This window comes from Mustela putorius, unplaced genomic scaffold (assembly GCF_011764305.1).
Source record: "Mustela putorius furo isolate JIRA1106 unplaced genomic scaffold, ASM1176430v1.1 tig00000275_pilon_pilon_pilon, whole genome shotgun sequence".
In the NCBI taxonomy this organism is placed as follows: Eukaryota; Metazoa; Chordata; class Mammalia; order Carnivora; family Mustelidae; genus Mustela; species Mustela putorius.
In genome coordinates, this window is record NW_025421341.1 from 22,909,185 (window position 1) to 22,921,562 (window position 12,378).

The window sequence follows — 12,378 nt, forward strand, 5'->3', positions numbered from 1 at the left end:
AAGCACACTTGATCTTCACCTGGCCATAGTCCCCCCAACCCAGATTTTCCACAACTCACAGCTACCCCTCCAGCTTCCCAGGTCGGGTGGCTCAGAATTATTGCTAGAAGCCAGAAATCAGGATTTGCGGGGCTCTCATGGAGCAAAGGGGAAAACCGCGGGAGAGGCTGGGAAATGACTTGCCCAAGGCCATAGAAGTCGCTGGGACAGAGCGGGACTAGAAGCTGGGTTTCCACCTCCGGAAGGGCTCCTGTTCCTGCCACAGCCCCTTATGCCACCCGGTGGAGCCTGCTAGGCTGGCCCAAATGACCCGAACCAAGCCGGGCAGCCCATGAGTTTCAGGCAGGACAAGGCAGGGAGGGCGGGCCGGATGGGAGCCGGATCTCCTCTGGGAGCGGCGCGCGGCCTCTCCGACCCGTATGGCGGCGGCGGTGGCGGCAGGTGCCTGCGTGGCGGTCGGGCCCGGCCCCCGGGCGGGTGCTGAGAGGCCACCCCTGCCTCACGCGAGCCGAACGAACAAAACGCTCAGGTCCGGTTTGTGCGAGGGGCTCGTCGCGGGGCCGGAGCGGAAGGCCGGGGGCCTGGCTGAGGCCGTGGGCGATCTCCAGGTCCTGGTCTTCTGCGAACGCAGTGCCACACCGCGCGCCGCTGGCCGCCGCCCTCACCTGCGCGCGTCTGCGGCTGACACGTAGCCGGCCGAGGCGGCACCGCAGGTGCGCACCTGGTCAGCCCCTCCCTTCCTCCCTTCCTGGCCACCCTTCACCTGGCCGGGCCCTGCTTGGTTTGGTCCCCAGCCTACTCCCCGGAGCTTGTGCGGGAGCCTGGGCTCCGCGCGCTCTTATACGGCCTGTTCAGTCCCCGCCCCTACACACACACACACACACACACACACACGCACACACGCTCACACCTGTCCGGGCGCCCGTTTGCTTGGAGCAAATATTGACTCAGAGGAGGCGGAGCACCCCTTCCCCCTCCCCGCCCCCGCCTGGGCTCTGGGGCAGGAGCTCTTCCGAGGCCTTGGCCGCGGGGTAGAAGGGGGGGTGTCGGGGACCTGGGCGCCTCTGGAACAACACCAGATGTCACTTTTCCACCCACCTGCCTGGAAGGCGGGGGAGGAGCTGAGGACAGAGGCCGCCGGGGGGAGGTTAGGGGGAGCGCGAGGTGGGTATCCTAGGGAGGGTGGGACATCACCTGGGCTGGGGATTCATATTCGCAATGGGAGTCGCTTAGTAGGGCCTGTGGGCCACTGTCTAGCTGTGACCTCAGCCCGCATCCCAAAGGGTAGCTCTTAGCGCTCTGCGATGTGCCTCGGTTTCCCTTCCTTCTCAGCCTCTTAGCTCAGTCCCCGGAGCCAGACAGATACTGAGAAAAGGCCGGTGGTGGAGGGGGCCGAGCCCAGGAGCAGAAGCAACAGGGAAAGGGGAGGGGTGGTCACCTCGCCTTACAGCCACCTGCTGCGCGGATACCGCCTGGCGCTCAGTTTCTGTCCCCCAGGCAATGCGCAGCAAAGGCTAATTAGGCCCGCCCGAAGCGCCCTCCACTGGCCAAACCCCGTCCAGCGCCCAGCAGCGAGCGGCCAGAACTCTGGCCCGGCTATGCTGCGGAGTGGAGAGAAGCAACCTCCCCACCCTCAAGTCTGCAACGAGTCGCCGCAATCCACCTCAGCCACTCCAACCATCTGTCCCTCCCAGAGCGCGCTCGAGAATTCCTTCTGCGTCGGGTAAATAAAGTGAAGGCAGATACAGAAGGCTATATGCTTTAGTGGCCGGGCAGTGGAGAGGGGGGCACGGAGGGCCGCAAGTCGGCGGGGCTGGGGTGTGGCATCCTCAAAGAGTCGCTAGGGGGCGGCACCACCAGGCGGGACACCTCGGCCTGCTGCAGCCCAAGGGGCGCCGCCGAAAGCAAGTCGGGAGTCTCAATTCTGGAAGACAGAAAGCCCCAGAGGGAGGTAGGAGAGAGCCTTCGGGCCGAGCCTACCCGCCTCTGCCGCCCCTCGCGGCCCTCGCGCCCCTCCGGCACAGTCGGCGCCCACACCTGGAAGGGCTGAGCGGCGGCAGGGCGATGACGCGCGGCCGCGAGGTGAGCACCACCTCCCCGCGGCTCGCCTCCACCAGGATGTTCTGGATCATGTTCTCCAGCAGCGCCTCCTGCAGGTTGGCGAACGCTGGGAGCCTGCGGGGCGGGGATGGGGGCAGGACGCGGGTGTCAGCACCGCCATCGACGGCGCTCGTGTTCTCCGCGGGCCTCTTCCGTGCTGTGCCGTGTGTGCCCTGGGCTCAGCCTACGTGGATTCTCATCCCACTCCCCGCCCGCCCAGCACTATAAGGCATCCTTGTTCCAACTCTACAGACGCTCTAACTGTGACTCAAAGGGACCAAGTGGCCAAACATCCTGCCGCTGGAACAAGTGGTGGGCTGGGAACCCAGGCAGTTGTCGGTCCCATGTCAGAGCCAGGTCCCGGGGAGAGGCATCAACCTGTGAGGAGGTGCCCAAGGGACTGGGTAGGGCCTAAGGGATCCCAAAGCAGACAGTTAGGGCCACAGAGCAGCCCCAGGCAAAGTCCCTCCAGGAAAAGCTGGCACTTCTCTCCTGGCTCTAGAAAACCATTCAACTATGCCCTGGAAGTGGTGTGCTAGAAAATGGTTTAATAGCCGGGTCTGGGAGGGAATAACTAAAGCCCAGATCGGCATTCTGTAAATACCTCGCTGAAGGTCTTAAGGTACCAGCGGGATGTCACTGAACGCTGAGCTGGGAAGAGCCTTGCATCCAGACAGAGGCTGGCTCCTAGCGCACCACGGCCTCCTGGGATCCTTCTGCACACACCTGCTTTGTGAACCCTCAGCCAGGTCTGGCTGCTCACCGGCTGATGGTCTCCTTCTCATCCTGCTCTTGTTCCTCCTTCACCATGACCTTCAGCTGCTGCTGCCACTGCCATTTCAGGGACTCCTGGGATGTGGGCTGCAGTGTGGGCTCAGTCTCCGTCCAGGACGACTTCTCTTCCTTCGCCTCCTCCTCCTGCTCCCCCTTGCCTGTCTCCTCCTCCTCTATCTCCTCTTCTTCCTCCTCTTCCTCGTCCAGCTCCTCCTCTTCCTCTCCACTCTCCTCCTCCTCTTCCCCCACTTTCTTGTCCCGCCTCAGTTTGTCCTCCTCGGACTCCTTGTCTCTGCTGGCCTCCCAGCTGCTGGAGGATGGAGACAGGACAGGTGCTAACTGCAGGGTGTTGCTCTGGGCCGTGATCTTGGCGGACTGCTCATTCCAGAACTGGCAGAAGTAAGGCATCTTCTCCACCAGGCTTTGGTCCACGGCTTCATGGAATATCTTGTCTTCTAGCAGACCCCTGTGTGGAAGGCAGGAGGAGGAGGTCCTCCCCAAGATGGCTTGCCAGGGGGACTTTACACCCCCTGTGGGGCTCTGGCTTCAGAGCCAAGCCTCAAGGGGCAGTTCCTGACTTCTGTGTCTACAAATGGGTGATTGGTGGGGGAGGCCAGCCCTGAGTCAGTTGCCCCGCCCACCCCTCCTTTGGAGGAAGGCATCTCTGAGCTCCATGGGATCTTAGAGGCAGAGCCAGGAGGTCAGAGTTAGGCAGATAAGGGACAAGAACCCCAGGGAGACAGTGAACTGGCTCAGACCTTATCTGGACAGGACAGAACTCAGAATCCAGCCCTGAGGATCCTTCTAGCAAGCTCCATTAGAGCTGCCCCATCCTGCAGGGCCTGGGGCCACCAGTAGAAGGATCTTGTGGGGAAGTTCTATTTTTTCAGGAAAGGAAGGGCTGGGACTTCAGGGGCCATGGGTGGACACAGAGCTGGCTGGCCAAGCTGGTGAGATCACCTGATGATGGTGGTGAGACAGTCGATCAGGAGCTGCTTCTCCTGCTTGGAGATGGGGGCCCACTTGTCTTGGGCTTCTTCCTCAGAAGACTCCAACTTTTCCTCCTTGTGGTATTTCCTCTTTGGCAGCTCCCTGGAGCAGGCCATGACATTCTGAGTGGCCTGGGAAAGCCACCATGCTGGGTGGGGGGTGTCATGAGCAGTGGCGGTGGCCATCCAGTCAGAACATAGATGAGCTTGGGACAGCCCACCGCTTTGGCCCAAATGTAATGCTATGGCATATGGGGACCAAAGCCCAAACCCCAGGGTCAGCACAGGACCTGGAGAGGCTCCAAGTTGGAAAGATAAGGAAGGAGGAAGGGCAAGAAGCCCAGGTGGGTTCCCAAGCAGCAGAAACCCCCTCCCTGCCTGAGAATTCACCGGTGCAGGAAGTGCTGGGGAAAGCCAGAGCAGTTGGCCAGGAAGTCGTCGGGGGCATGAGCACGGGCCGTGAGGCTCAAGCACAGCATGCCTGGCGAGGGCGGCTGGGGACGGGGCCACAATATCTTCTTCTTTGGGATCTTAAGTTTCCAGCTGACAGGCCGGTTGAGAGGCTGCTGACTCTTGATGGGGGGCAGCGTCTTTGGAAAGGGAGAGACGTGGATGACAAGGATTTGGGGATGTCACTCCCTCACCGATGGATCTCTAGCCCCCCAACCAGGCCTTTGGAGCCAAATCGAAGTGTGACCCCGCCCATTGGCACTTCCATCCCTCCCTTCCAGGAGGCTGGGCCAGCAGTTGGGAGTATCTCTGGGAGCAAGAAAGGGGCACCTGGGTGGCTCAGTGGGTTAAAGCCTCTGCCTTCAGCTCAGGTCATGATCCCAGGGTCCTGGGATCCAGCCCTGCATCAGGCTCTCTGCTCAGCAGGGAGCCTGCTTCCTTCCCACCCACCCCCCTCTCTGCCTGCCTCTCTGCCTACTTGTGATCTCTCTCTCTGTCAAATAAATAAATAAAATCTTAAAAAAAAAAAAAAGAAAGAAAGGACTGCTCAATTTATCCCAAGGAGACGGGGCATATGAGCTCACCTTGTACTTCCTCTTAGGGACACAGGCTCTACAATATTCTTCTCTCTATGGAAGCAAAGAGACCCATACTTAGGGTATAAGAAGAGGGAAGCCCCTCTTCTTACCCTTTCTGCCAACCCACGAGGTGGGGGGTGGGGAGGTGCCAGCAGCCAATGCCAGGACCTGCTGCCCTCCTGATCTCCCCCACCTCCCAGCCACACCTCCTTCCAGGACCTTCCTTAGGGAAGTGCTGCCCACAGACAAGGAAAATCAGATCACCCAGCTGAAGGAAAAAAGGAGGTGTGAGCAAATATACGCAGACTGTACCAAGGGTGCTTGTCCTTGTGCCTCGGAACTTTGCAGTTCAGTGCGATAAGGAAATTCTCTCCTTTATTAAGATTTAATCCAGAAATCCCTTCTCCCACACCCTCCAGACAGGAGGTTGTGCCCTCATAGTTGGGCCAGAGCTTCAGAGGGGAGCAGAGCCTTCCTGGGGGCTGAGTGTGGTGAGGACAGAGGTGAGCAAGGTGCAAGAATAGCAGCCCAGGGGCGCCTGGGTGGCTCGGTGGGTTAAAGCCTCTGCCTTCAGCTCAGGTCATGATCCCTGGGATGGAGCACTCATCGGGCTCTCTGCTCATCGGGGAGCCTGCTCCCCCCCCCCCCCCGCCTGCCTCTCTGCCTATTTGTGATCTCTGTCAAATGGATAAATAAAATCTTAAAAAAAAAATTAAAAAAAGAATAGCAGCCCAGGGAGGCTGGGAAGCTGGGGGAGGAACCAAGAGGGCTGTGTGGTCTCACCTTTACTCTCCGGCTCCCCTACAGATAGGAATAGCCTGCTTAGTGCGTGTTTCCTGGGTACCAGGCACTGTTGTAGGCACTTCACAGGCTTTAACTCATTCGATCCTCACAACAGTGCTGCGAAGCGGACACTATTTTACTTGCATTCAAAATATTTTTTAAACTTTTATTTTTAACCTTCTTAATATGGAAAATTTCAAATGCATTGGAAAGTAGAGAGAATGTACCAAGAGTCCACCCAGCTTCAACAATCAGCAGGTCACGGCCAGTCTTGTCTCATCTGTGCCCTACTGGATTTTTGTTTAAGATTTGTTTATTTAGGGGCACCTGGGTAGCTCAGTGGGTTAAAGCCTCTGCCTTCGGCTTGGCTCAGGTCATGATCCCAGGGTCCTGGGATCGATCCCTGTGTCGGGCTCTCTGCTCAGTGGGGGGCCTGCCTCCAGCCCACCCCCTGTCTGCCTCTCTGCCTACTTGTAATCTCTCTCTGTCAAATAAATAAGTTAAAAAAAAAGATTTATTTATTTGAGAGAGCACCTGCGCATACACGAGTGAGTTGGGGGAGGGGCAGAGGCAGAGGGAGAGAATCTCAACCCCACTCCCTGCTGAGTGCAGAGCCTGAGATCATGACCTGAGCTGAAATCAAGAATCGGACGCTTCCCTGACTGCGCCATCAGGCACTCCTGGATTATTTTGAACTCAATCCCAGATGACACATTACCCCTATTTTATAGTTAAGGGAACAGAGACAATAAGTGACTTGACCAAGATCTCAGAACTAGAAATCTTCAAAGCCAAGAATAGAAACTGGGCAACTTGTCTCCAGAGTCTGCCTCTGAAACCCCTGTCCCACACCGTTTTCCATCAGAAGGTGAGCTGTCTTGCCTCCTTTGGCTCCCCGGTGCCCAGCACTTAGCAGGCACCCATTAAACACTGGCTACACGAGGCTGGGAATGGTCAGCCAGTCTTCTGTGTACAGAACAGCGTCTCTTGGGGAGATGCTCTGCTAATGGAAGCAAGCTGATCTAGGACAGGCTGGCCAGTTTTGCATGTAGGACCACCTCACACCCCCACCTCTCTCCCCTCTGGTAAGGCCAATCAGAAAGATCTGTGATGTTCAAGGCCCACTCACCTTCCCTTTCCTATCTGTGATGGTGAACTCCACTTCCTGCCGTATTTCCTCGTCCTTCCACTCCTGTAGTTCCTTACGGTATTGGTTTAGGAGTTTCTGTCGGTACACCTGTAGCCCAGGACAAGGAGGGAGGAGGCCAAGGTCTGGAGGACCTGTGTGCTGTGGACCCCTCACTCTTCCAGGGGCTGGCCCCTGCCTTTCAGTAAAGGTCTGGGGATCTCATAGACCACCACCACCCCCAACGCCACATCCCAGTACCGGGAGCTATGCTCCATCCCGGCTTCTTTCTGATGCTGGTCCTACCTTGCACACCAGGTCCATGCTGTAGAAGCTGGCATGCACTGAGGCCTTCAGGGTCACCACAAAGGGAATCGTCTCTTCAGGAGCCACCTTTCCTGTCATGGGACTCACAGACACCTGTTTGTTTGGGGGAAGGGGTCTCTGGAGCTTCACAGGGATGGGATAGAGTGGGATGAAATGGGGTGGGCAGGACGGGGCGGTATGGGATGGGGAGGGGAGGGGCTAGGTGGGGTGAAATAGGACAAGATGGGACAGGATGGGGTGGAATAAGGTGGGCCTGGAGTCCTGCTAGAGGTTCTGATTCTCTAGAAATATGGGACTCTCACCTCCCCAAACTCTAGAGGCTGCAGCTGCCACTCAAAGTCAATTGTCTCACTCTTGGAGATGTTGTTGAGGAACAGCAGGCGGCTGCACTTGCTCTGCACAGGTATGTTTCCCAGGGAGATATGGGACTGGGACAAGACGACGTTCTGTTTGTGGAGACAACACAACAGCCACTTGGGGAGGTGAAGTTACCGAGTGCCTTCGGCAAGCGTCAGGGTAGGCAGTTCACAGGCATTTGATCCTCACCATGCCCCCGTGATACACGTATTATTGTCGCCCCACTTTACAGCCAGTGCTGCTAAGGTTTAGAGAGCATAAAGAATTTGTCCAAAGGTCTCTTATAGGCACAGTGGGGATAAACCCAGACAGTCTCACCCTAAAGCTTATGCTTTTGACCATTAAAATAGGCTTGGGAGGGCTGAGAAATCAGAATTTGCTTAGAGAACTAAAGCCACCATAATTTGAATCCCTGAAGAATGCTTGTAGATTAATGGTGTGTGGGGGGAGATCAGCAGTTGGCATTGTCAATGGGAACAGAACAGTAGGGGCTCTGGAAAGACTGAGGTCACATGGGAGGGACACTTCCTCTCTGTCCAGACCCTGAATGTCTCCAGGGCTGGGACTTTGTCTGGCTCTTCTTTGTGTCCTCAGGGCCTCCAAAGTGCTCGTCATGCAGTTAGAGTCCAGAGAGGGTAGGAGTGGAAGGCTGGACAGGCCAATGTATAGGTGTATAGCAACTGGGTGGCTGTACGGAAGGATGGATGGAGAAGTGAGTGAGCAGATGGTTGGGTGGATGAGTAAATGAGCATGTGGGGGGAGCCTGGGTGGCTCAGTGGGTTAAGATTCTGCTTTTGGCTTTTGGTGATGATCTCAGGGTCCTGGGATCGAGTCCCGCATCAGGCTCTCTGCTTGACAGGGAGCATGCTTCCCTTTCTCTCTCTCTCTGCCTGCCTCTCTGCCTCCTTGTGATCTCTCTCTCTGTCAAATAAATAAATAAAATCTTTAAAAAACATGAGCATGTGGGCCAGTGGGAGGAGATGGACAGCTGGGTGGATGAATGAATGGGTCAGACGTCCCAACAGTGGGGTGTGTTTGAACTAAAGATGGGGTTATTGACCCTAGATATTTTATGGCAAAATCCATCTAGGTCCAGGGAGGGACTGTTCTGTGTGAAGATAATACTTTACAGCCCTAAAATGGGAGAGCTTCCTTCTATCCCTTCCAAAATCCCCATCCCAATTCCCAGAGTGACTTGAGCAGGAACACCTGTGGGCACTAGGGGGCAGGGTAAGCCTCTCATGGAGCCAGTCCTGCCTGCTTGATGAGGTCAAGTTCCAGGTTTTACTTCTGTATCCCTCCCTTATCACCTCTATCACATTTCCTTCCCAACTTCCCTCTGCCCTGGCCCGGGGGGCCCTCAGGCTCCTCCTAGGCCTCAGGCCTTCCACCTCCCTACCCCTACCTGTCCAGGAACCATCAGCCTGGAATGTATGGAGTGGTCGTCCCAAGAGGAGATGTTGTGGAATGGGGCTGTGTCCCCCATGACCTGGGGGTCATAGCCCACTCCCTGGAAGCGGATGATGGCTGAGTTCCATCCCAGGATATGTATGGGTACATCTACCTAGGAAGTTAGGAGGGTGGGGAAGGGACTGGTCAGAGCAAGGCTTGCTGAGGGAAGCCAACACCAACCCCCGCCCTTACTCAGCCCAGGCTGCGGCTCACCATGTAGGTCTTGGCCTCAATAGGGGAGAAGATCCACAAGACCTGAGCAGTTGTGCCCGGCTGGATCTCTCCATGAGGATTGAGGCAGCAGAAGACGGGGTGATCGAAATTTTTTTCCTGAACCTGCGACAGGATGTTGGTCTGGATCTCGTATGTCACAGGCACCGAGCCACCATTATACAGTTCATAAATCTGCAAGGGGGGCAGGAATAATGAAGTTTCCACACCAGATCAGGGTTTGCAGCATAGAGAGCCTGGGATTCTATGTCCAAGGTGGGAAGACAGGCTGATCTCCATGATGTGACTTTACCGCTCCAGAGCCCCCTAACCACCTCTGATTTCCATTATGGCCTGATCATCCAAGAAGTATGTAACTGCATTTTCAGTCTGGGACATTTTAGGATAATCTGTAATCCTTATTTGCTATTCATTTACTTTTGTCAAGGTATAAGACAACACTAACACTTGTGTCTCTAGCATGGGGATTTACAGAACTGTCCATGCACGCACCCTTCTAGCCCTTCAGGCTCTCGTTCTAACCCTCCGGGAGGCTGCCACTTTCCACGTCTGCCCTTAGAGGCAGTCCTGCTTAAAGGCAGAGGAGGGAGGGGAAGGAAGCTATGATGTCCCCCAGGATTAACTCCAAAGTGTGGGAATCACAGAATGTCCTGGAAGAAACCCAAGATCTTCTGGTCCAAGCCTTCATTTTAGGATAGGAAAATGGAAGTCAGAGAGAGCAAACAGTTCATCTGGACCTAGGTCTTGTCTCCTCATCTTTCCCAGCATGCACTCCTGAATATGCTGATTTTATTTCTCTAGCCTGGGCTACGTCCAAGCTTCAGACCTGGTATCCACCTGGTATCCGACTTCCGCTTCCCAAGCCCTTCCTGCCCCCTTGCCAGCCACTGATCGTCTCACAGACATCTCAAATTTGGTAAAAACCCAACTCTTCACTAGAAAGCCTATTTCTACCTCCCTACTGCCTCGGAGTGCACCTCCTTTCAGTAAATGCTCCAACTAGGAATTCATTACAGCTCAATCCCTGTCTTTCTCCTACATTCTCAAGCTACCCCCAGTAAGTCCCTACGATTTTGCCTCCAAAATGTAAATTAAATCTGTTCACTTCTACTTCTGCTGTCCTCTCATGGGTCCAGGCCACCGTCTATCATCCTCTCATGAATGAAAGAGGAAGCTTGGCCAGTTCTGGAGATTGCTTGGAGGCACGGTTGGATCTCCTGGCTCTAGATCTGGGGGCATTTTCCAGTGTCTATGTTCAGGACCCCACAGGGAAGTGGTCTAGTCTCTCAGGAAAGCTCTCCAGGGGGCACCAATCAGTGCTTTCCTTTTCAAGGACCTGGGCCTCTGTAGCCTTGGCCTGGGGGGGCAGGGGGGCTTCCAGGAAGCCAGTAAGGTAAAGGATGGTCTCCCAGGTCCGGAAAGCCCATTCCTCTGACTCTAGGCTGGACGACCAGAGACTTCTGTTCAGAAATACAAGGACTTCTAAATGGTTAGAAATTTCACAGCTGGGGCACCTGGGTGGCTCAGTGGGTTAAAGCCTCTGCCTTCAGCTCAGGTCATGATCCCAGGGTCCTGGGATCGAGCCCCGAATCCAGCTGTCTTCTCAGGGGGAGCCTGCTTCCCTTCCTCTCTCTCTGCCTGCCTCTCTACCTGCTTGTGATCTCTGTCTTTCAAATAAATAAATAAAGTCTTTTAAAAAAATGTTTAAAAAAAAAGAAATTTCGCAGCCATGACAAGTTTGGGAAAATACTACATCCCCCTCTGGGAGATTTCCACTGTACATGTTCAGAGCAAAGGAACTCAGTTCCCTCCACTTGATAAAGAAAATTCTATAGCTTCACAAGGATTCATAGTCTAGTTTTTCACACTTCAGAAAAACGTCCTTCCTGGAGCAGCAATTTTCAACCTGGGGCTGAGACCTATTAGTAAGCAGGCCATGAAAGCAATTTAGCAGGTGGAACAGAATAAAGTAAAAATGGAAAACATCTGAACACTTTGCATGTAGTAGTGTACATACTAATTTGTGATATTTTGTTTTAAGTATATGTTTTGTACTTATGGGATTATTATGGGATTATTATCCAAAATATATTAGTGTGACTCCTGGTCAAAGAAGTTCAAAGAATCCTGTTCTAGGGGAGAGAACCCCCTGCTTTTGCATGAGAACATGGGAATGAGGCAAAGGGCTTCGCACCAGGCACCAGGAAGCAGAAGCCTCTCATCTTGGATCATTCTCAGTTACCCCAACTCAGTGTTTGACCTGTAGCCCCACCTCTCAGCGTGAGGACTTCTGGAGGGCAAGGTCTTTGTTACCCTGTAGAGGGCTGATGCAGATACACAGAGATCAATGCTTAGGCTTCTTGGTAACTGGGACAACGTAGACCACTCACCTGCCTTGGGGGCAGTGTGTTGCCAATGGGGACAGGGACGAACTCGTGGCTAGTGGAGGTGAAATGCACGTACTTTTGCTCCAGCTTCACTGTCACACCTATGAAATTTAGCTGGAAATAGAAAGCCCATGAGTAGCATCCTTCCCCAGGAGGAACAGAAGCACCCAGCCCAAAGTTCTGGACCCTAGGTCTCCAGGGGCACAGTTCCCTGCTCCTCTCTCGGGTGTCCAGGACAGAATGAGGTCGAGGGTCTCACCAGGATCTCCCGGCCGTGGGACACCTTGAAGAGCACTGGGAGGCGATCAGTGCCAATGAACACGTGGCTGGAAGGGAGGAGAGTCTGGGCTGAAGTTACAGAGCCCCAGTACCCGCAGGAGAGCAAAGTGCCTGTAGCTTTGAGGGGGCCAGCCCCTGGGAGAGTGTGGAAGGAACCCCCCGAGCTGGGATAGGGCAAGAGAGACATGAAGCCTCCCTGCCAAGTGGTTGGACAGGGTCCTCCCTTGGCGGTGCGCACCCTGGTGGTGGAGTCACCAGAGTCCAAGGAGGAGCTACTCTGGGAGCACAGGGAAAGCAGGGGGTGGGGTGGGTCTCCAGGACCAGAAGTGTGGACAGGCATGGGAGGAGCACCTGTATTTGAGTTCCACCACCTGCTCCTGCCCGGGACTCAGGCTCCCAGCCTTGGGGCTGATGGAGAATACGCAGTTGTCCTGCACACGCATTTGGTGGAGCTCAGTGGCGTCAAACTCCGCTTGCTGTGCCCACAACTCCAGGTCAATCTGCTGGTCACTTGGAAAGAGGAAGGCCCTGGAAGAGGGTATGCA

At 55.2% G+C, this 12,378-nt stretch overlaps 1 protein-coding gene across 6 annotated transcripts in view; it reads right to left on the reverse strand.

Moving 5' to 3' along the window:
* Nucleotides 1-1,743: 1,743 nt before the first annotated feature.
* The window catches only part of CFAP65 (cilia and flagella associated protein 65), a 36,276-nt gene continuing 25,641 nt past the window's right edge, over nt 1,744-12,378 (reverse strand). For 5 of the 6 annotated variants that reach the window (XM_004762794.3, XM_004762795.3, XM_004762793.3 and 2 more), the window contains 14 exons: nt 12,185-12,361; nt 11,814-11,880; nt 11,558-11,668; nt 9,150-9,341; nt 8,890-9,048; nt 7,430-7,573; nt 7,107-7,220; nt 6,804-6,911; nt 4,898-4,942; nt 4,254-4,453; nt 3,835-3,966; nt 2,864-3,340; nt 2,038-2,175; nt 1,744-1,924 (listed from right to left, as the gene is read on the reverse strand). In XM_004762794.3, the coding sequence (XP_004762851.1) occupies nt 1,762-1,924; nt 2,038-2,175; nt 2,864-3,340; nt 3,835-3,966; nt 4,254-4,453; nt 4,898-4,942; nt 6,804-6,911; nt 7,107-7,220; nt 7,430-7,573; nt 8,890-9,048; nt 9,150-9,341; nt 11,558-11,668; nt 11,814-11,880; nt 12,185-12,361 (2,227 nt within the window). In that variant the 3' untranslated portion in view covers nt 1,744-1,761. Of the gene's footprint in view, nt 1,925-2,037; nt 2,176-2,863; nt 3,341-3,834; nt 3,967-4,253; nt 4,454-4,897; nt 4,943-6,803; nt 6,912-7,106; nt 7,221-7,429; nt 7,574-8,889; nt 9,049-9,149; nt 9,342-11,557; nt 11,669-11,813; nt 11,881-12,184; nt 12,362-12,378 lie in introns of those variants that run through there. The other variant, XM_045078751.1, reaches the window with a different exon arrangement.